General features: G+C 61.6%; 1 protein-coding gene across 1 annotated transcript in view; it reads right to left on the reverse strand.

Moving 5' to 3' along the window:
- PLXNA1 (plexin A1) overlaps positions 1-22994 on the reverse strand; it is a 49545-nt gene that overhangs the window by 17578 nt on the left and 8973 nt on the right. The window contains exons 4-19 of the mRNA XM_059390460.1: positions 11485-11625; positions 10430-10530; positions 9995-10118; positions 9745-9898; positions 9374-9473; positions 8038-8152; positions 5516-5716; positions 3551-3647; positions 3283-3476; positions 3024-3175; positions 2811-2931; positions 2368-2504; positions 1250-1417; positions 670-763; positions 269-508; positions 37-180 (exon numbers count right to left, since the gene is read on the reverse strand). Of these exons, the coding sequence (XP_059246443.1) occupies positions 37-180; positions 269-508; positions 670-763; positions 1250-1417; positions 2368-2504; positions 2811-2931; positions 3024-3175; positions 3283-3476; positions 3551-3647; positions 5516-5716; positions 8038-8152; positions 9374-9473; positions 9745-9898; positions 9995-10118; positions 10430-10530; positions 11485-11625 (2283 nt within the window). The remainder of the gene's footprint in view (positions 1-36; positions 181-268; positions 509-669; positions 764-1249; positions 1418-2367; positions 2505-2810; positions 2932-3023; positions 3176-3282; positions 3477-3550; positions 3648-5515; positions 5717-8037; positions 8153-9373; positions 9474-9744; positions 9899-9994; positions 10119-10429; positions 10531-11484; positions 11626-22994) is intronic.

The following is a 22994-nucleotide window of genomic DNA, read 5'->3' on the forward strand; positions in this document are numbered from 1 at the left end:
TGGAGCCAGAACATGGCTGGGTGGGCCTGGACGCACCGTGACCTTATGTTGCCCCGTGAGGTTGGGTGACTCGCACAGCAGCTGGGTCTCTGAAACAGTGAGGGCGCAGGGTGTGGAGCCGATGAGCACCGTGTAGTTGAGCCTCGAGTTGCCGGGCGCAGGAGGCAGGAGGTTCCGGCCCTGCAGGGGTGGGGGTGAGCCAGAGAGCCCCATGGCCCCACAAGCCCTCCCCCTCAGGCCCCCCAACCCCAGGCTCATGGGGGCCCACCTTGAGGATGAGCGGGGAGCTGGGCTTCAGCTCCAGGAGGCCCGTGGGGCTGAGTGGCTCCAGCACAGGGTCCGGGTAATAGAGGAAAGAGGAGGCGTTGAGAACCAGCAGGGCGCGTACGTCATCCATGACGAAGCCCAGCTCGTCGGGCCGCTCCCCCAGCTCTGGGGGGCTACGCGTGGGATTGTCCACCGACGGGGCCCGGCACACCATGGTGGTGTCGTTGTACACCAGGCAGCTCTGGGGACACAGGTGTAGATGTTGGGCTGGATGCTCCCCACACAGTCAGGCCCCAGCAGGGACGAGTGGCTGCCGCCTTCCCTCCCCAGGATCCACCCCCTCCGTACCCCCTCCCCCACCCCACAGTGGCACAAGTTGCTAGGGATCCCACAAGGACTCACATTCTCCCTCTCGACACCTCCATATTTGGCTCTAATGCGGGGTTCGCGGACGGTGGCCAGGTTGGTGCCTGTGACCGTTAGGAGGGTCCCTCCGCTGGAAGATGGGTAGGGGGTCACGGCGGGGGGAAGCTCTGCCCAGGCCCAACACACACAGGTTGGGCCAGACATAACAGTCGAGCTCCCCAAAGATGGTGGGCAGGTTAGAATCCCTGTGCACTGGACTTCCAATGGCACCAACCACGTCTCAAGGTGCACACGGTCCCTCGTCCTGAGAGCCTTGACTCTGGGCACCTCACTGCATTTGTCTGATCTTTCTGAAGAGCCCAGCAGCCCAGAGTTTAGCAGACAATCTGTGTCTGTGACCAACACAAAAACTGGGCTCTTGCATCCAGGAAACGCAACAGTCCGGGTCTTCACATACCCATGTGGGTCCTGCTCCCCGCCGCCCCCCACACACCCGCCCATGCGGAGAAGCACAAAGAGAGGTGGATGCAGGAGCCCCACCCTGTGTCAGCAGGGACCACACAGCACAGATGGGGTCTTGGGGGCTCACGGTGGGCTGTGGGGGAGGGGCACCCACCTGTTGATGCTCCACTCAGGGTCGATCTTGAGGATGGTGGGATCCTCCGTGTAGTTGTACTTCACCTCCGGGTTGGTGAGCTGAGCGCGGTTGATGTTGATGACAATGGGGGCACTGCCGGGGCTCTGCCCAGGGGGCGTCAGACACCGGATTTCTCTAGAATTCCTCCTAGAGAAGCCAGGAGGGGCGGTGAGGACACAGGTGTGGGGCTTGTTTACAAGATAGGCTCAATAGCTTGGCTCTGTCACCAACAGCGGTACAGTCAAGGCACCGGCACTTCCTGGGCCTCACATGCCCACCTGTAAAACGGAGCCCCAGCGGGACCCGCTTCAGGTACCCGTTGACTGTTCCAGCCACTTTCCGGCCAGGCCTTCCAAGGGGCTCAGCGTGTACCTCCCAGAGGGCCACGCTCAGCATGGATTTCCACTAAGGTGAGCCAGGCACATGGTCGCTACTCCCACCCCTCCTTCCGTCTCCTGATAGAATAATCGAGCCAACCCAAGCCTGGGCCATGTGGAGACTGAATGAACTGGCCAGGGTGGAGAGAGCACTTGGTGACCCCCAGTGAGCAGCAGTCAGTCACTGCCTACACCTGGGCCCCTGTCCCCTCAGCTCCTTCAGCGCAGCAGAGGCCCCCTGCCACTGGGTCCACTCCTGCAGCAAGGCTGCAAACACCAATAATTAGTCTGAGAGCGGATAATTACCACAGGAAAATATTTAAAGGGCCGTTCCATTATCATCCCTAATCTAAAATTATCCACTTCAAGCCTCAAGGCTTTTGTCAAGATTTTTTTTTCCTCTCTTAAGAATTTTTTTTAAATACTTGTGCTCCCAAGGGATCCCCTTCACCCCAAAACAGGGCAGCTGTGCCTGCCCCTCAGGTCCAGGCTCCGCCCACCCATCAACCCTGCCTGCCCTGCCCTTCCCACTCTAGGAGGTAGCCTGTCTCCATGGTAACACTCTCCGCCTCTGGTTTCCATAGTGATCACCCCAGCCTGGCTCTCCACACCCCCCTTGTTTCCTGGGCAACGGGAGGGGGCATGCAGCCATCTGAACCAACCACCACCCAGGAAGGTAGGCCTTGCCCTGGCCCCCCACTCCACATCTATAGCCCATACCAGGAGAAAGAGCAGGGTCGGCCCCCAACAGACACAGCGACGTCACTGCCCGCATTCAGGTGGCTGCCCTCGATGCCAATCCAGGTGCCCCCTGAAAGAGGCCCTCTTGCAGGGCTCACCCGGTAGAAGGTTGGAGTCTATGGGAAGAAGGGACTTCCTTGAGCTGCAGGAAAGGCCTGCCCTTCCGGCCAGAGGCCTGCTCACACCTCCAGCCGTTTCCCGGGCCCTGGGTGCACATGGGCTCTCATATGCAGCCCACAGGCAGGGCCCAAAGTGTGCAGGAGGGACCTAGAGACAAGGAGGGGAAGGGAGACCAGAACAGAGGTGTTGCTGGAAGAGAGGACTGATGGAGGACCAAGAGTTCAGTCTGCCCTGTAGCTAGCCCCTAGCCACGGGGGGGGGGGGGGGGCAGGGGAGAGGCTTACCACAAAGGTGAGGCTTACCACAAAGGTGAAGCGCTTGGGGGACAAGGCCCGGTAGTGGGGGGAACAGTCTCGCACACACACTTCCACCAGGGCATCGTGAGCCCGCACGGTGCTTGCATCCCCAATCTCACAGACGATCCTGCAGGATGCCAAGGGGCCTCAGCGGGCTGCAGGGTCCAGCCTGGGTGCCAGGGCACCCCTGCCTGCCCACCCTAACCAGGCTGCACTCACTGCTCAGCACTGATGTACTCGCTCTCCACAGGGCTGCACAGCACCTTGCCCACACGCACGCCCAGCCGCACGTCCTCAAAGCGCAGGCCCAAGTTCTCGCCCGTGATGGTGAGCCTCGTGCCCCCCTGCCGTGGGCCCGTCTCAGGGAACAGCTGCAGAGATGCCAAGGCTGGGACGCCGGTGCAGTCCGCCACCGCGGGCTGAGCCGGGCAGGGAGCGGGAGGCGGCCAGGGGCTGGAGGTGCTGGGGGGTTGCCTACCTTAAGGATCTTGGGATCAGTGCAGCGGCTGCTGCCGTGACGGGCATGCATCCAGGCAGCAGGCGAGTCGGCAGGGCAGTGGGGGCGCAGGGAGCAACGGCGCTCTGCCACGCACCAGCCACACTCGAAGCGTGGGTCGGCCTTGAGGCAGAGGCCACAGCTCTCTCGCAGGGCTGGACACTTGTACAGGTGGGCTATGGGGAGGGACACGGTCAGCCTGGCCTGCCCTCAGCACCCCCTCGAGCCCCAGGCACCCTGCCCAGCTCACCCTGGATATTCTGAGGGTTGTCAATGACGAAGTTGCCATTCCACACCACCGACAGGTTCACAGGCAGGTCGCTGACATCATTGCCCTCGTAGGAATACTGTGGGCAGTAGGTGAGCAGGTGGTCAGGCTATACACACAGCCTAGACTCTGGGGTCACAGGCCACTGCCCAGGGTGGTGGGGCAGGGCCTCCCTGCCTCTCCTGGCTATCTCTGGGACTGGCCCCCCAGAACAGGCTTGACAGGACAGAGTTGGGGGCTCTGCCTGCCCAAAATAGCATTTCCCATCTGGAGCCGGAAATCCCAGAGCTGCCCACCTGCCAGCCAGCCGAGATGGCTAAGCTGTCACACCCAGTTCTGCCTTGGCTTACCACCCCGCAAACACACACACGCACACACCCCCAACACACACAGGGCTTCCTTCCTGGTGCCAGAATCCCCGCTCTCCAGCCAAACCTGTCCCCAGTAGCCCCATGAGGCACACCCTCCAGGGTGACCTCCATTTCCCCCTACAGTCTGCTCTACCACAGAACCAGAACTTCCCAACTGGCCCCCTTGGAACCTGCTTCTTTGTCTGCTGAATGGATTCAGTGATCCTGACACCAGGACTGCCCCGAGGTTTAAGACGTGTGCCCCTGAGCCCTGGCCTGGCAGGAAGCAGCATCAGGGAAGGCCCTGCCCTCCCACCCCCCAGGCTGGGCAGGGCTTGGGGACAATACCACTCCCTGGGGAGCTGGGGCCCAGCACTCCCAGCTGTGTCCCACTTTCTGCAGCTGAAGACCTCCACTCCATCCCAAAGCAATTCATCACTGTTTTATCTGCAGGAATTTAATTGGATCCTATCAAATTCCCTAGTACTCCCTTTTCCCTTTCAACACCATCATAGGAAAGACAAATGTGGGCTGGGGAGGGTAGGAGGAAGGCAGGACAGCAGGGACAGACGGGGGGATGGCAGAGAAACAGGGCAGTAGAGGTACGCACAGACTCCTGGAGAGCAAAGAGAGGTTGGAGGCAGCTGGGGTGGAAGCAGGGGGTGGGCGTGACAGATCAGGAGATGGGATGGGAAGGACAGGATAGATAGGAAGGTGTAGGGACCTCTCCAGCCAGGTGCAGGCCACAAGGGCCTGGCTAGGTGGCTGACCTGCCCCCTGCCCCCAGGAGGCTGCTGTGACCCCCAGCCTGCCCTGCCAGACACACAAGGCACTGCTGGCCAAGGAACCACCGCCAATGGCAGGCGGCCACACCTGTGACCAGAGGCCTCTCCCCTGGAATTCTCTCCTAATGACTCCCTTCTTGAACAATGAGGAAACCAGGCCTGCCAGCCGTCACAGAGCCCGCCCGGGGAGAGCTTGAGGCTGGTCTCAGGACCACCAGTGCAACACTACCCCCATCCACCAGAGAAGGATGTGGGTCTGTAGCAATCGCTGTTGCTCAACTCACTGGACTTGACCAAAGGCTTCTGAACTGTTACCCTAGCAGATTCCAGACTCCAAACATGGCTGCTCCCCAGCCCTCGGGCCGGGTACCATGCGCCATGTCAGCCACTGTGGACAGTTTCTGGGTCTGGCCGGATGCAGAAAAGGAGCCGAGAGCCTGGACCTTGTGGCCCTGACTTCGGCCCTTCAGGAAGCACAGGGGAGGCTGGCACACGGGCGTCCCGCACAGCAGCCTGGCTGCCTTGCCCACGCTGGAAGAGCTCATGCAAAACCATGTGTGCATATCTCACCTCGTCTGCCCAAGTCACCCTCTCCCATGTCTACGATGTGCTCCCGCCAGGTATCTGGGCAGCTCTCAGCACATCCCCCTGCAGCCCACCCCCGACACACACCCCAACACAATCGGGGGTGCCTTCTGAGCCATCCCGGCCACACCTGCCCATGCACTGTCTCTGTGCTAAGAGCAGAAACCAGGTCGTAAGGCCGTGAGGCTGAGCAGCACATGGGGCGCCCGGCAGCCCCCTGGCCTCACCGAGGAGTTTTGGCACTGCAGGCTGGAGCTGTTGAAGCGCAGGGCGGTGACGCGGGCTGGGCTTCCTGGGATGTGGAAGAGGCACTCGTAGCCACGCTGGCCCGACTGAGGCTGCGGCAAGTTGCGAGCGGCCAGGGTGATGGGCTTCACCACACCCACTGGCACGTAAATCTGGGTGGAAGGCAGGATCTGTGGGCAGTCCTGGGGGCGACAAAGCTTCGGCTGAAGGGCTGGTGCCACCAGCATGGCGTGCCCTACCCACGGCCTCGACCTCTGTGCACAGAGCCTGCGAGCACCACTGAGCCTGCTTCACACACTGGGCGACCCAGGACTCAGAATGAGCTAGACAAGCTGGAGGCGGGAGACCTGGGTTCTGTACCCACTGGGCTGTGGCCTCCCCACTGTGTGCCCATGTGCCCTCGCAGGGCTCAAGGACCCACCCCACCAATCGGCCACCGAGGGGGCCCCATCTGGCCCACAGCTGGAAAGGCCCTTGAGGCAGAAGCAGCCGAGGGAGCGTGTGGGGCGCTTGGGCTAGGAGCTCCCAGCTGGGGGCCCAGAGAGCATGTAAAAATAGCCAAAGCTGGGCAGGAAAACATCCCGGGCCCCCAGGGCCAGCATCTCGGCAACAGTGGCTGATGCAATGGCCCAGCTCCCTTGCAGCACGGCAGGCAGCAGCCTTGGGAGGAGAAGGCCCCTCGGGAACTACGCTGAGCTGGGCTTTAAATAGAGATGCTGAAAACAGGCTGTAATCCCCAAGCCCTGCAGCACTCCCCAGGCGGGCCTGGGCTGGGCTGCTCCACCGAGGTTGTGGGGGCCTGAGGAGGTAACCTGGGCTGCGGCAAGGCAAAGCCTGGCCGGCTGACCGCTCACTGCTGGGTCTGCAGGGATGCACCAATGGGGAGAGGCGGGTGATGAGGACACATACGTAGGGCCCACCGTTAATATGTTCAGGGGCCCACACCCACACCAGTGCTTCTCTGGCCTTCAAAGAGGTGCCCCAGCCAGCCCCCGAGCCCAGGGATCTGCCTGCTGCCTCCCCAGCCCCTGGTTGCCCCTCCTGGACCACCAGCAGCTCTGGCTCCTTCTGGCCACCAGGACTGGGCTCCTCTCACCCTCTAGCCTCACAACTCCCTCTATAGACACCATCTCTGTTGCCCAGGGGCCCCGGTCTCTCCCTTGGGGTGTGGCCTCTGTGCCTGCATCAGGCCAGAGTCTGGCTCAGGCTACGCCTTGACACCCAGCTCCTGAGGGGCCACCCCACAAGATCCAAACCAGAACCAAAGGTGGGAAGCAGGGTGAGGGTGAGGAGTCCAAGGCCTTCTGAGCAACAAGACTGGTCCAGCTTGGCCCACGTCACACTCCTTAGTTAAGTCCCCATAGAACCTGGGACTACAGCTAAAGAGGGTACATCTGTGGGGTAAGTCCCTCCCTTAAGCGACCTCCCTGGACCCCAGGACTGCCTGCAACCCAGCCCTCAATATGCACACCCTATAGGAGGGCCCTCTTATGTTTCTCCACTGAGGCCCACAACAGCCCTCCGTGGGGTCACTAAGCAGCTTTCTGCTGCCCATGACCCTGCCACCCTCATGGCACCTTTGCCCAGATGCCCACATGAGCCACGCTCCCAGGGAAGCCCACTGTCCTGGCTCTCACACCACCTGCTCACACAGACACCACCCCTGACCCAAACGCCCAAGGTCCCTGCCTACCCCTGGGCTGCCCCCAACAACTACCCTGTCCTGTCATGTGCGACATTACACCAGTGAGTGGACAAACAAAGATCCGGAGGGTGACCGTAGAGGCTGGCCAGAGGAGGCTCTGTGAGGAATGGCCCGAGGCAGGCTGCATGTCCTCTGCTCCCTCCATGCCCCACAGCCAGCTGGACCCATACGTTCCTGCCCTGTCTGACCAACGGGACTGCCATCCACTGCCAGAGCGAGGGCCCTGGCTTCTGAGCCCAGCTCTGGACCCTGAGGCTGTGCCTGGGGAACCCTGCATGCCCACTCCCCGCTGGCAAGTGCCCAGGTCGGCCTGTCCTGGTTCTGAGAGCCTGGCTGTTCATAAATAAAGTCAGTGTCTTGCCCAGGCTCCAAAATAATTACTACCTAATTACTATCAATTACTACGCAGTACCTCAGACAACTCCAAGAACCAACCAGCCGCACTGCTGGGCAGTCTGAAGGCTTCCCTCATCCACACAATGCCGGTCCCCAGGACTTCCACACTGGCCGAGCCAGACATCTCCCGCTGTGGGCTCCCACTGCACTGGGTGGATGGTCCCCTCCCTGTGTCATCCCTTGGGCATCTCTCTGGTCTGTAGCCTCCAACTAGAGGTCTTCTTCTGAGGCCTTCTTGGAAGGCTATACAGTAGAGCCAGTGACCAGGCTGGGCTCAGGTCAACACAGCCTCAGAGAATGTCCCTAACACCATGAGCCATGAGATCAGCATCTCAGCCACCCATGGGAGCTCTCGGGTTTTGCCACAGCTCTGAAACCCTGAGCTCTCCCGGATGGCCTTACCTCAGACACATTGACACGGCCCTCTAGAAAGGCGCAGTCGGCAGCGTTGTGAGTGCACACGTGGCGGTATTTGCACCAGTGGCAGGGGAAGGAGCCGTTGACACAGGACAGGCAGCTGCGGGAAGAGGGCAGAGCAGTGAAACTGGGGCAGCCTGTGCCTCCACCCAGTGGCCACATGGGGCTGCACTAGCTCCCTGCTGGTTCTTTGGCAGCAGATCACAATGCCACCTCAGGGCCTTTGCACTGGCTGCTCCTCCCGCTGCTCAGAGAGGCCCGCCTGGTGCTTCCCTCTCACTTCACTGCTTTTCTTCCAGACTCAGAACACCTGACAGCCCACCCCAGTGTCTGCTGACAAAGCAAACGCCTAAAGCCTACAGTGTCCACTGAGGTGACCACTGGCTATGCCAAGCCACACGTGACAATTAGTGCTGGGAAATGTGTCGGAGCAGATGTGGAAATGCATTTTCTATTCCAAGCTCAATGAACTTCAGCTTCAATTCAGGAGGAAAGCCATCGCTACAGGGCCTCAGAGACCAGTCGTGGACAGCCGCCTCCCCACCGAGAATGCAAGCTCTGCCTGGCAGAAGCTTGGCCAGTTCACGCCCCCATGTCCCCAGGCCTGGACAGGGCCCTTGCTGTGCTCTGGCCCATGCAAACTCCTGTGGCTGGCACCCTGTCATCCCTGCATCATCCCTGCAGCACCTGTGTCACCCACCTCACCTGGAGAAAACCACCTCTGACTTCTCTCAAGGACCTCCCAGCCTACCGGCCACCCTGCTTCTCCAGAGACCTTCCCTCCCCTCCGGCTCTGAGCACTGCCCCCTGCTCCAGAAACCCCAGGCCGCCCTGGGCAGAGAGAGGAAGCTGGCTGACACCGACACCTGGGTCCCCCGTGGGCACCCACGAAGAGCCAGGACAGTCAGTCTGGAGGTCAATAAACAAAGGCCCCGCTGAAAAACAGCTGCCTCCAGCTCCGTGGCTGAACCACACAGCCTGCGTGGGCCTTCCCGCCACCCCCCTCACCCCTCAGGGGCCTTCCAGTCTGGGTCCCCTCCAGGTCAGGCCCGGGACCCCAGCTTATGGCAGGACGCATAACAGGTCACCGGTTCCCCTGCTCTTCCTCTGAGGCCCCAAGACAAGCACACCGGGGCAGCAGCAGGGAAACGCCCAACTTCAGCTCTTTGTGCCCCCAGGGGCTCTGTCAACCACCACCAGGGCGGACCTGGACTCCTGTCTGTCCCTGAGCAGCAGGTACCTGGCTCCAGCAACCCGCCCCTGCCCATGTGGCCGCACAGGAGTATCAGGCCAGGAGGGCCAGGAGGACCAGAACACTCACGACTGGTGGACGCTGCAGTTGTAGAAGACAAAGTCCACGGACGCAAACTTCTTGCCGGTCTCCTTGGACTTCAGGTAAAGCTTGACCACCCGCTGGTCTCCTGCAGAAGCAGTGTAGGCCCAATTCACCGGGCCACCTGGGGCCAAGGAACCCAGGGCGCCAGCCCACGATGGGACGGCCTCGCCAAGGACGTTGCCTGCCACCACGTGCACAGGCACGCCTGTGCAGGCATCTGCTGGCAGGCACCTGCGATCCCCACCCCGAGCCGTCACCTGCTCCTTCCCCTGCCACCCCACAGGAAACATGCCTATTCCCTGACTGAAAGGATGACTGCAGGGGCTGTCCCGGCCCCAGGCCATGGCAACACTCACCCTGACCTCGCGTGATGGGGGCCACCTCCCGCGCAGAGGGTGAACGGCAATGGATCCGACCATCCTCCAGGATGCTCTCAGACTCAGTGAAGTCCTCGAAGGAGCAATTGACACCAGCCGAGAGGTCGGGCACATTCCGGGCCTGCAGCACGAGCTGGGACCCCCCATGGCAGGAGGCCTCGGTGAGCAGGCCCCACAGGTCCCCCTTCCCCCCATCACCTGCCCCCGCCCCTGGGGCAGCCGTGCTCACCGGAACCTGAGACATGGTGACCGACACGTTGCGAGGCTGCACCGTCAGCTGGACACACTGCAGCAGGTCTGAGGCGAAGCGCTGGGGCTCGTCGGCCCGCTCGCAGGCATCCTGCCGGGAGCAGCTGCGGGCACAGGGTGCTATGGCTGGGTGGGGGGAAGGCAGCCAGAGGGGCACCCCGAGCCTGCCAGCCCCTGCTCAGCAGGGTAATCCTCACCCACACTTGGAGGAACCCAGCAGCTTTACCTGGTACCCTGTCTTTACTGGGGTGAAGGTGGGTAGGCCATCACTTAGCCAGTCCCAGGCAACTTCGCCCAGGGGAGACCCAGGGGCACTCACAGGGGAGCTGCAACGGCCACAGTGTGGCCATGAGGGTCCCCCCAGATCAGAGACTGCCAGGGCCCTGCAGCCCACCCCTGCACCCCATCCACTCACATGCTGTGTAGGACACACCAGCCGCAGTGGGGGTCCCGTGATCCCAGGCACAGCTCGCATGATGTATACTGCACACAGCTTTCCACGGGCACCCGGGTCACCTGCCAGAACGGGGAGCTCAGCTTCAGGCCCCCGCAAGGCCCTTCCCAGAGACTGCTGCCAGCCCACCTCCTCACCATCACTGTGTGTCTGCTATACCGGGCCCTATTCCCCTACATGAGGGAAGCTTCCATCTCTGGCCTTTCTCCAGCACGGTCTATTCAACGGCGGTCCTGTGACCCTGACTTGGCCAAGTCAGGCCAAACAAACTGGGTCTCTCCCTGGGAGACAGCAGCCAGGAGGCAAGCAAGCTGGTGCAAGTGAACTACCCAGAGAAGAACCGACAGCTCCAGCCAGAGTCACTCCCCCATCCGTCTGGACTCTGAGCTCCCCACCAGAGCGTCAGCCCCAATCCTAAGCACAGCTGCAGGCTGGGTCCTGCTCACCCTGACCTCGCCTGCTTGGCCCTGAGATCCTCCGAGAGCTGGAATAACCTGATGGCCAGGAGAGGAGCAGAGGAGAAATGAGAGCTGGCCAACGAGTGAGGCCTGGCCTCACCAAACCCATCCTAGACTGCCCCACCTGCCCACCCCCTTGGCCAAGGGGTCACCAGCTTGACAAGAGCAGAGGCTGGCTCCAAGTAGGCTATGCCAGGGACACAAATGGATGGGCCTTGACCAGGGGGGCCAGGCCAGGCACCAACCCCATGGGGACAGCTGCCTGAAGCCCCAATTGGGCAGATGGGATCAGGGCCATGCAGGGCCTCAGCCCAAGAACTCGGCGCCCCAGACATGTACTCTCAGCCCTCGGATGACGTCAGTATTCTGATAAAACTTACTCAAATAACTGTTCCTGAGAATGTGCAACTGTTCAGGGAGGGGATGGGAATTCCAACGCTGATGGGGGAAAATCTAGAACCAGTATGGATGAAGTAGATCAATGACAGCCATGCCCGGCACCCTGAAGGTAGCCCCCCATCCATGCCCGCCCCACGTGTCTGGCCACAGGCCACCCACCTGCTTTTCTGTCATCGCATAAAGGTACTGGCGGTCAGGGCTGAGGACCAGGTCCCGCAGGATGGGGCTGCTCTCCTGGGCCACCACGCTCTCATAGGCCAGGGCTGGCCGGCCACTGGGGTTTGCCAGGTCCACCAGGATCTGTGGAGTGAAGGGCCAGAGTGGGGCTGTGCTAAAGTCTTTCTGCCCCAGCCCCACACCTACTGCAGGGCAGGGGTCTGGAGCCCCTCCCCCGGCTGGCCTGTAAGTACAAGGCTGAAGCCTCCACCCACCCCAAGGAGGCTGCGTAGGATAAACTATGGCCCCATAGGTGGGTCCTGCCCTAGCCTCTTTAACAGTCAACAGAGACTATGGGGATGACCATTACCCACTACCACCCATCACCAGCTGCACAGCCAAGTCTGGCATAGAGGTGGCGGGAGCCCCTGGCAGGTGCCCCACCTTTCCTAGGGCCAGGCTGGGTGCCCCAGAGGAAGGGCTATTTGTGCAGAGGGTAGGAAGGAATGATGAGGCAGCAGGGGCCTTCCAGGGAAAGGGACATGTCCAGTGTGGCTGAGAAGTGTAACTGGGAGACTCCGGGGCAGGGAAGCAGCACTGGAGTGAGGGGCCAAGCCAGGGTCCTGGAATGGGGTATACTCCCACAAGAAGGCAAGAGGGCAGGCATCTCTACAGCATGGAAATATATTCCAGATCCCAAACAAACCGGGCGTTAATTAGCCAGCACTTCTCTGCAGCTTGAAATGCTGCAAGTATTTTTAGTTGCTTTTACCAAACAAATGTATTTAATTAACAGAAAGACCCAGGGGGCTTTCCAGAGATGGGAGTCATGAGGCAGCGTCTGCCCAGCTCAGCCGGTCCTGGGTAAGCTCCCAGGGCACAAGGTAGCCAGCCCTGCTCCATCAGGCCCACCCTCCCTGGCTGTAACCAAGTGGCTAGCCCCCCTCTCCACCTCTGCCTGGGGCTGGGACTCAGCCCAGCACCCTTCTCTTGCCCCTCCACGACAGGCCAGGGCAGGCCTCACTGGCTGGGGTGGGCCGCAGAGGCAGCGAACACCCCTGCTCTGTGTGGGCCCAGGGCGGCCAGCCAGGGTGGGGCGCTATGTCTCTGGGCCAGAGGCTGCCTGCCGCAGGGCTGCAGGCGATGGGGAGGGCTGCATTCCTGAGAGCCCGAGGCCACCCCCCACATCCGCTCAGCTGCCTCCCGGCCAGGCAGGCAGGCTTAAGTCAAACCAGACCCGGAAGAGCTGAGCCCTGAGCTGGACAGGAGGAGGCAGCCACGGGCTGGGCCAGGAGCCGCCCAAGGGGAAGGGGTGCCAGGTGAGGGCCCACAGCAGCCCAGCCTCAGCACCCCCACAGGTGGTTGTGCACAGGACCCCAACCTGTGCGCAGCCAGCTCCACAAACCTCCTGTCCTGCTGGGACGGGTAGCCAGCACAGGGAGAGCCCACTGTCAGCTTCTCAAGCTGGCAGGCCCAGGCCAACATCAGCCATGGGAGACGTCAGGAAGGCCCCCAGCACAGCCTCTGGACCCACACTGCCTAGGCCTCAGCCCCAGCTCAGACAACCCCAACTGTACAACCGAGGTGGGGTGCTGACCCTCTTTCTGCCTCAGTGTCCCTACTTGTGAAATGGGGATGACAGACACCACTCCCCACATCAGAGCTATTCTGAAAATTAAACAAGGACCTAGCCAGTGAGCCAGGAAGAAGGGACACAGAGTGGCTGGGCCACAAGGCAATCCCCACACCCTGGCAGCCATCCACCCAGGCCTGGCAAGGCCAGCCTGGACAATGACCAGGAGGCAGGGGACAAGAAGGTCAGGAGGGCAGGGCCCGGGTGCAGGCAAGGGGCAGCAGCAGGACCCAGATCTCCAGACCCAGTCTCAACTCAACTGATTCATATCAAGACTCCGGATTTCCCCCAGAGCCCTGCCCTACGCCTGGACCCCCTCCCTGCGGGGGCTGCCTACAGCCACCTAGAAGCCCAGGCCCAGTCCCAGGCCTCCCAGCCCCAGGCCCCGTCCCGTAGTGCCCCAACATGGCCCTTCAAACCAGACACCTGGGACTTCCACCCCAGAGGCCCTGACAGCCAGGCCTGACCAGACCTCAGACCTGTGCACGCTGGGGGTGTGCCAGAACAGGGATGCTTGAGGGTCCCCAGGCTCTCCCACCCTGACCAGCAGGCACCACATGGAACTCAATATGACAACCCCCTTCAGCCAGGTCTGTTCTCCCCCACCCCCACCCCAGCTGAGAGCTGAGGGCCGGGCCATGGATACCAACTAAAGGACCATCCACCCATAGCCCAGGCAGGCACAGGCAGACACTCCAGGGAAGGGTACAGCCAGGGGGCATACCAGCTCTGCGGCATGGAAGGGGGCAGGCAGAGAGCAGGCCTTCTCCCCAGGGTCCCGGGGAAAGCAGGCGGGGAGGCAGGCCAGTTGCAGGCTCCGGAACACCCCGCCCCTGGGCTAGCAGTGTGCCAACTCTGACAGGTGGCCCCTGACAGCTGCGGGGGGACCAGGCACATCCAGCTGTCCGTCTGCCACACATCCATCTGTCTACCCACCTGCCCAGCACCGGGCAGCCCTAGCCCTTTCACACGCCCAGGCAGCCTCCATGGACGCAGGACATTTCTGGAGGGCATCCGGGAGGCAGGGCCAGCAGGCCAGTGGATGGACATGCCACAGGTGGCAGGCCCCATGCCGTGCAGTGAGTAGCCATCATCCAGGCTCAACAGGGCCCCAGCATGCACACATGTGACAGTCAGATGGGGGGGAAGGAGTCCAACCCACGAATGACTAGGGCTCAGGATAAACTGGCAAGTTCCCAACTGGTTTTTGGGCTGCAGGGCCTGTGTCACATAGACGGGTAAACTGAGACCTGCGAGGGCCTACCAGAGGACCTACACCTGGGGCCAGAATCTGCCCCCAAAGTGGGAGGGATGCAGCACGCCGCAGGGAAGGCATTCCAGGGAGAAGGGGTGTGCAGGGTGGGCACAGGGCCAGGCAGCAGGCAGGATGGCGGGATGGACGGCGGGACACATGCCGCTGGCAGCACACGTGCCGACGCCACTCCCCAGCGCGCAGCTGTCCGGTTGAGGGACACCCACCTGGGGATGGCCCACCCTGGGGCAGCTGGGCTTTCGGAGGGCACAGGAGACTTCCGGCATCCCCTGGTATCTGCCCGCCCACCTCCAGCTGTCACCTCCATGCTCTGAGAAACTTGCTCCAAAGACCACTAGAACTTCCCACAACTAGCCACGACCACCTTCCCTCCCACGTGCCACCACAGAAAAACCTCAGGCCCCAAACCCAACTCTGTTTCTCTGCTGTGGTGCCCTTCCAGCACCTGCAGAGAAAAGACCCCTCTTCCCTCTGCCCAGATGGCCAGAGTGGGGGTAGCCAGTCTCCCCAAGCCTGCCTGCTGGGTTGTACCAGGCCCAGGCGCCCCCGGGCTCTGACCACGGGGACACAGCCAGCCCTACCTGGCCTTTGCCCCAGCCCTCCAGCTCTACTTCTCCAACCAGGGTTTTTTGCTGCACCAACATATGTGAGGGAGTCCCCTGCATTCTGAGCTGTCAGAGCCCCCAGCAAACTCTCGGTGCCAGGACCCCAAACACTGTGGGCCACACACCTACCCACCAACTTGAGGAATCACCTGCCCCTTCCCACAGAGGCCGGGGAGCAAGGTCATCCCTTCACTCCAGGCCAGCAAAGTCCTGGAGGCTTAGGACACACCAGGGGGTCCTGCAAAGAGAGCCCTGTGCAGGGCCATGGGGAGGCAGCTGGGGGCAGGTGGGCAGCCCCTGGCCCCAGAGGCCCAAACCCCAGGCTGGCCCAGCCGACTGCCCCCACACCCATCCCTGCGTGGCTCTCACCAACTGTTGTGGCCCGGCCAGGTCAGCTGTCCGTCCAGCCCAAAGCCAACAAAGGGCTCATTCTCTGGGCTGAGGGCGGGCAGGGGCACCGGGAGGATGTCTGGGCCGTGCAGGCTGCTTGCCAAGACCGGCACGCGCCCTAGCTGCCCGGAGGCAGGGGGCTGCCCGGCTTGGCCCTGGCCTGGGTGGGGAAAGAGTTCCCTCCTCTGCATGCCCCAAGATAATAGCCCTTGTGTCCCTATCTGTGGAATGGGGGTTCACTGACAGGACCAGACAGCAAGGACCCCAAAGGTTATAACAGGCCAGCGGGCAGTGAGCTGTCTGCAGGGCTGGGACCCCACGGCTATCTCCCCACTCCAGTACATGTAGCTGCCCAGCCTGTTCCCAGCCCTGCCCCCCAGGCAGCAAAGCGGTACCAGGAGGGGCTGCGTGAGGGGCAGGGGCCTCTTTCACTCCCTCTTTGAAGGAGTCAATCATCTCCTCTCCTTCCTAATCAGGGGCCTGTGGCTGAGGCCAGGGTAAAGCCAGCTCCTGGGCCCCTCCTCACCCCCTTACAAGCTGCCACAGGATCTCCCCCTCCTCTCGCTGGGGGCAGGTTCCAGGCCCTTTCCTGGGACCATTCTCAGAAAGGCCAGGAGGAATTTGATACTGGAAAAGCAATTAACAATTTCCTCTTGGCAGTACTTGGGTAATTAAAACATGATTTGCAGGAGGCCTGGTGGCTGTAACTGGGCCAAACACACCTGGCGAAACTGGGGGGAGGGTCCCAGGAACCTTGTCTTTTCCAAGCCTAGCCCTCGACACAGAGAAGAGCAGACACCAACCAACATAAACAATGGTTCTCCTTGACCTTTGGTCTCTTCCTCTGCCAACAGAAATCCATCTCATAGGGCTGTGTGAGAGTTCAGAAGCTCACAGTTCCAACAGCAGAGGAGGGAAGACCATTTAGAAGCTACTTGGAAACCGGACCCCTGAGGCAAGATGCTGCCATGGCAGGGGCTGTGCATGGCGGTGCACAGCCCCTGCGGTGAAGGCCACACAAAGCGGGGCCACAAGGCGACACAGATCACACAGCCTTCCGTCATAGATCTCTGAGTGGGACTGTCCTCAGCGGGAATGTGGCTAGAGTGCCCATTACAGCCTGGGATTTAATGAGCCCCAGGCCATACAGCGACCCTCCAACTGATGCCCTTGTCTCAAACCCAAGAACCAGCCACTGCCCACCTTCCCATTCATGACCCATGTCACCCACGCTACTCTCACCCCCTGGATCTCCAACATGAGCAGGTAGATGCAACCCTGAAGCCACCACAGTCATCTGGCTCCCTGCCCCAAACCAGGCCAGACCTCTGGAGCTTCTCCCAGAATTCTGCAGGACAGGTCCCTGCCTCCACGTTGCTGAGCACCACAGGGTCACCAGTGACCTGTCCACCCCAGGTGTGTCCACCACAGGATAATGGGTAGTCAGTGCAGCCCAGGCAGCTTCTCCTACCTCAGCAAGCATGAGAGCATCTCTGAGCTTTGGCCCTACTGTTCCTTCCTTCTGGAATGCCCTTCCTGGCAGACTCCCCAGCAGGGATGTTCTAGTCTGTGTACCCATCTTGCTGTGATGCTGGGAGTTCTCACACCCTGACCCCTGAGAGGGTGGGTCCTGGAGGTCGGGGTCCTGTCTGCCCATAAGGAGGGAAACTGTGCACTGCGGACACTAATCTTAGGCCCTCACGAGGCCACCCCCAAACCCAGACACACACGGGATCGGGCACAGGGTGGCCGCTGCCAGCTGGCACCCGAGGACATCATTCTTGTTCAAGTGCCTCTGCTCAGGCTGAGGCCTGAGCTGCTGGACCCCACAGGGAGGCAGGACCCTTATGCCTGCCTCGGGCCACCACGGGCCGCCTTCTCATGCAAAGAAACAATGCTCGTGGAGCACTGGCTCTGGGACCAAGGGTTGGGATGTGAGACCCAAGGGGGAATGGGATGTCCCTGTGCCCTTCTGGCACCACACACCACAGCCAGCCACACCCAGGAGAACCACAAAGAGCATAGTAGGTCCTCCGTAGGACATACAGACATCCCTAGGGCACTATGCAGCAGACCCGCAGGTTCCAGGGACTACATCATTGGCAGGCAGAGGCAGGGCACTCACAGGGCCCCCCTTGGGTGCAGCAACTAAGAGACACAAGAAGCTGGCAGCTGGGGCCTCTCCACTCTCCACCAGCAATGCTCCAGGGGTCGAAACGCCCCAGGGCCTAGCAGCCCGCCATAAACATAGCCCGACAGGAGTCAGCCGCTTTGCCGGGTGCGACCATACTTGATCCTGGAGACGGCAACAGGGGCAGCCCTCAAGGTTCAGGACAGAAACATAAGCCAGGCCCCGGTGCCCCACTCCCAAGGAGAAGGCCCGTAGAAACGCAGCCCCACGACACTGTGACACACAGGACATGGGCACAGCATGCACACCGTGGCCCCGCCCACCACAGGCCTGCTGGAGACAAGGCCGCACCTGCCCTGAGCCAAAGGTCCCCTTGTGTGCACATCTGCCACATGCCCCGTCGTCAGGACCGGTGAGAACCAACTGGCAGCCCAGCACGGCAAGGCCAAGCCTCACAGAGAACAAGAGAAAAACAGACACAGACGATGTGCTGCCGGTCCCCCACGAAGCCCCCACCTTGGCAAAACAACCCTCGGGATGGACATCCCCCACTGAAGTGGAGCAGGGGAGAGGGGACCTGCTGCACTTTGTGTGACAAGCTCTGGGCTGCAAGGCCGCAGCTGCGTTGCTTCCTGTGGGCACATCCCATTTCCGTGTGGACATTGGTTACACACGAGCCGCCTGCGGGATGCAGGGATCTCCCTGCCCCACCCCCGCCATGCTACAGGGAGCTGCCCGCACGCACTCAGGGCCCACGGTTCAGCAAGACAAGAATGTCTGCAGGCGCTTAGCCACCAATGATGCAGGCTGCCCTGGGAGCCTCTGCGGGTCTCTAGGGAGCAGATTACTAGGAGTCAAGGGCACCCCCACCCCACACACACACAAGATGCAAATCCACAGGGCTCCAGGCAGAAGAACAGGAGGTGGTGACACTCCTTGTGGCTGAGGAGCTGGGGGACTAGGGGCCTGGTCCTGCCCAGCATCTTTCTCAGGGCCACCATCCTGCCCCCAGCCCCATGGGGGCTCTCCCCAGTGCACCTCCTGCATAGACCTGGGCTCGAGAAGCAGGGACCCCTGCTGGATGCATGGAGTAGGCTTTCGCCCAGGACAGAGGCTCTGGGGCCGGGACCTAAGAAGAGGCTGCCTCTCAACAGGTCTTGGAAATACCACCGGACTCTGAATTTCGGCATCCTATGAGGACGGGGAGGGCTGGGGAGAATGGAAAAAGCACCCACAGGGAAGCTTCTCGAGCAGAGCCGTGAGGCCCCTGGAGGGTAAGAGGTCTCCCAGTCACCGGCAGCCCAGGGCCAAGGCAGCACATGCTCAGCAGCCACTAGCACAGCCGGGATGCCAAAGAGGTAGGTGAGAGCAGGGAGCTCCTGGGGCCCAGATACAGCCAAGGCCTGAGTACACAGGGACAGTGGCCTGGCCGGGCCCCAGCGCCATGGCCCAGATGCTGTGGCCACAGCCCTGTCTCCCCTCCATGTGAGGATCACCATGCAGGAAGTAATGTCAACCTCCCTAGGGCCTCCCAACAGCCCCCAGGAGGCACAGCCCACCCAACATCGGGGGAGGAAAGCACCATGGCAGGCCTCCCTGCTAGCTACACTCCTAAACAGCCCAGCCCAGCCCCGGAGCCCAGCTGGGTGGCTGTCCCGTGGGTCCTACCCCAAGGCCTAGCACCCTGCCAGCCAGCGATGCCACAGCCCAGATCACCGTGGTCATAAGCTGATAGCCCACAGCAACCTTGGGTTGGCCCATGCTGCTTTCTAAAAACGTGCCATTAGCTGCCAATGCTTAACAATAAAGAGATCTAACACAAAATATGGATTTCCAGATTCTCTTGAAAAACCGGATGTTGAGGCAGACGGGGTCCACTTTTCCCCTGGCACAGCCTCTGGAGAGAAGGGTGGCTCAGCCCAGCCCTGAGCCCTAGAGCAGGCATGGTATCAGGGCCAGCCTGGCCTGGGGGTGTCCCTCACCAGGCCCAGAGGTCAGGGACTGTCCCCACATATGCTTTGCAGAAAGGGAGAGTCCAAGAAGGCCTCCAGGCTGGGGCGGGGCATGCAGGGCACCTGCTGGCAGGAGTCCAGGGCAGGTCCTCTCCACACCCGCTGTGAGTACCTGAGCTGACTCAAAGGAACTCAAACCCACCCATGGGAGCTCCTGCCAGGGTCCAGGGGTCCCTGGTGGCCACTCAGAGTGGGAGGGGAGGGTGGTACATGCAGGACTGGGGCTCAGTGTGGGGAGGGGTCAGCCCAGGAGGACAAGTGCCTCCGTTGGCAGGGAGGGCAGCAGGTGGTGAACAGGGCCTCTAGGGAAGGCCAGGGGAATCAGGGAGCACCCCCCCAGCCAGCCCTGAACAGCTGAAGTTGGCAGGTCTTAAATTAATCGGCTACAATTTTACACAACAACGTTCTCCTTCTCGGTGGGGCCTGGCAGAGGGCCAGCTGGTCCCTAGAGCTCACCAGTTACTTCTTAAAGCTGAAGAAAAAACCAGGCCTGGGGAAGATGGGGGCCTGTCAGCACAGCAGGCCTGCCCCTGACCCAGTGGTGGGCAGGGGTCCCCAGGGCCCAGGCCCCAACCCATGACTCAGATAAAAGAGGAGAGGCAGTGAGGGAGCACAGCGCTGGACTGGGCTGGGCCAGAGATGCTCCCTACCCTCAGCTGGGGTCAGGATGACATAGTGGGGAGGGTGGATGAGGTAGGAGAGAAATTCTGCCACAGGTGGGAACCATGCACAGCAAAGAGCAGGTGTCCTGCACCATGGGTCAAGGCTAGAGGCCTAGCTTGGGAGTCTGGGGGAGGTTATGGAGAGATGGGGCAAGCAAAATAAGACTGAAACCCCTTCCTCCAGCCCCTAAGCTGCTTCAGGCCTCCAACAGCAGACATGTCCCAGGATGTGACGTGGGGTTTGAGGGTGCCACGGGTCCTAAGAAATGGGCAGGCAGAAGGAACAGGACAAGCTGTTCTACCCAGGGGAGCTGGATGGAGCTGGGACGGGTCTGAGGGCCAGGCAGCCACTGGCTGATGTGCTGGGCAGTGGGGAGAGAGACCCCTGAAACTGGCAGCCCAGGGCAGGCATGGACAGTGAGGAGCTCCTGGAGGAGCAGCTGTCCTGGACTCTGGGCTTTCTCAGAGAAGGACACGGAAATAGGGGTCCTAGTTTCTTTCCCTCCAGGGACCACCCCCCGCCCCAGCCCAGGACAAAGAGGGAGCCTGTAGTTATAAGTGGGGACGCTAGAGCCAGTAAGCCTAGGCATATGTAACTGCCGCTGTGTGCCTCAGTTTCCCCACCTGTCAAATGGACAACAGAGTTGTCATGAGGACTCAGATAGGCACCACGACAATGAAGAGCTAACTCTACTCCTGAATGGGACCAAACGTGCATCAGGCCCTGAGCCCTGCCAGCGCATCTTCTCGGTCTTCTTTATGCTATGTCTGGGTAAACAGACTCAGAGGGGCAAGCCAGCCAGCTCCAGTATCACACAGTTGGCAAGGGGGAGAGCTGAGACCACACCTGATCTCAGCCATGTGTGTGTGGGATTAGGGTGCAAACAATTGGCCACAGAACATGAACAACTAACTGAGAGCTTCCTAAACAACCCCCCGCCTGCCGCCTACTTAAGCAGGTGGGTGCAGGTGACTGGTCCAGGGAACAAGGTTGAGGCACACCTCTACGGAAAAGCCTCAAAACTAACACGGATTTAATTCCCCAATGAGGGGCCGATCCCAGCACCAGGCCAGCAGCTGCTGAGCACAGCAGACCCCCACATACCCTGGAATGGCACAATCCACTCGCCTGCAGTGCAGCACCCAGCCCAGACGGGTCCAGGGGTGGAAGGAGCCCATGCCTCGGACAGCGCTCCAGGAGGAAGGTGCAAGGAACAAGCAGAGGTTTCCTTATGGATGAGCCTAAGCCCAGCTCCCTCTCCATACAGTGGGCCTCAGTTTCCCCTCTGTGGGACCAGGGCAGAGAGGGAGGAGAGCTGTACCAGCTAGACTCACAGAGCTCCCACCCAGACAGTGGCCCTGGGGCCCAGGAGTGAGGCTGGAGCGGGGGAGGCAGCCAGGGAGGCAGGACTGGACTAACCTGTTCTCCCAACCTCACAGGGTGGCCTGTGGGCACAGACAGTGTCTTAGCAGCTGCCTGCCAGTCACCAGCCATCAAATGGGCCACTCCCAGCCCCAGGACCCCAGCTTCCTGCTAGGTGACAGGCTCCGGGGCACCCTGCGGGAGTGTCTCTGAGCAGCTTCACTCTGCAGCCCTGCCCCAGAGGAGGCTCTCACGGCCCCTGGCAGGCCCACCCCAGCAGACACAACCCCTCCCCGGGGGATTCTGCTGGTTCTTCTTCCCGGCTCCCCCAGCCCCAAATACTCTCCCTGGGGCAGGGGCCACCCCTGGGAAGGGAAAGGGCTTCTGCCCAGGCTGCCAACAATAAGGTAAGGAAAGGTGGGCCACATAAGGCAACCAGCTCAGGGCACAAGAACTTGCCCAAAAGGCAGCAGGGTCTAAGCTGACCTGATGCCCACCCCCACTGGCCAACAGAGTGCCTGAGCTGGACAGAACCCCACGGCACCCCAGCATGCCCTGTCCTGGGATGGCCTCAGTCACCATGTGGGCACCCCACCCCCACCCCAGAACCACGCCAGCCTGCAGCCCACACATCCAGGTTCACTTCCAGAGGGGCAAGCCGAGGTGGTCAGTGTGTGGGGGGGTACCCTTTCCCAGAGGTCACAGAGCCGGGGAACGGTGGCACGTGACTGCCAAGGAGCCCACCACTGCAAAGACAAGGACACCCCTTTCCGTACAACCCAGCACAGAAGCAGAAAGCAGGCAAGGCCCTTGCTGGCCCGGGGCCCAGTCCCCACCCACGGGTACACGCTGGGCGGGGAGCTGTGTCAGCACCGGGCCTGGGGACAGCTGTTATTTCATCTACCAGGCCCCGCCCTGGCCTGGCTCCTGGGCTCCCAGGCACCCCCACCCTATGGTCACCCCAGGAACTTCCTCCCCAGCAGGCCAGCCCTACCCTGGTCTGGTCCCACCCACCCACCAAGTTGGGACTGACCCACAGGCAGCTGCTGCCCTCGGGTCCCCCTCCAAGAAGCCCTCCTGTGCTGCTCCCTAGAAGCCCTGTGCAGCTGGATGCCTGCTAGTGAGGGCAGGGGTGCAGCCACCCCACAGGCCCTGGCCCACAGCACCCCACCTTTCATCTTGAGAAGCCCTCATCTCTCTGGAGCCACCGTGTTCCCCTTGCACCCGCCGGTGGTAGGTGGGGTTGGGGGGTGCTACCCTTGCCCTGCCCTTCGCCTTGCTGTCTCCGTGCAGGGCGGGGGCCTCTCACCAAGGCAGAGTGCTGCCTCAGCAGACACTGGATCCCCTGGAGGGGACGGGGGCCATGGAGGCATGCCCTGCCCCCATCCTGCACATAGCCTTCCCTGGAGGTCACTGTGCACCCTCAGAGAGCAGGGCCAGCCTC

This window comes from Mustela nigripes, chromosome 2 (assembly GCF_022355385.1).
Source record: "Mustela nigripes isolate SB6536 chromosome 2, MUSNIG.SB6536, whole genome shotgun sequence".
Taxonomy (NCBI): Eukaryota; Metazoa; Chordata; class Mammalia; order Carnivora; family Mustelidae; genus Mustela; species Mustela nigripes.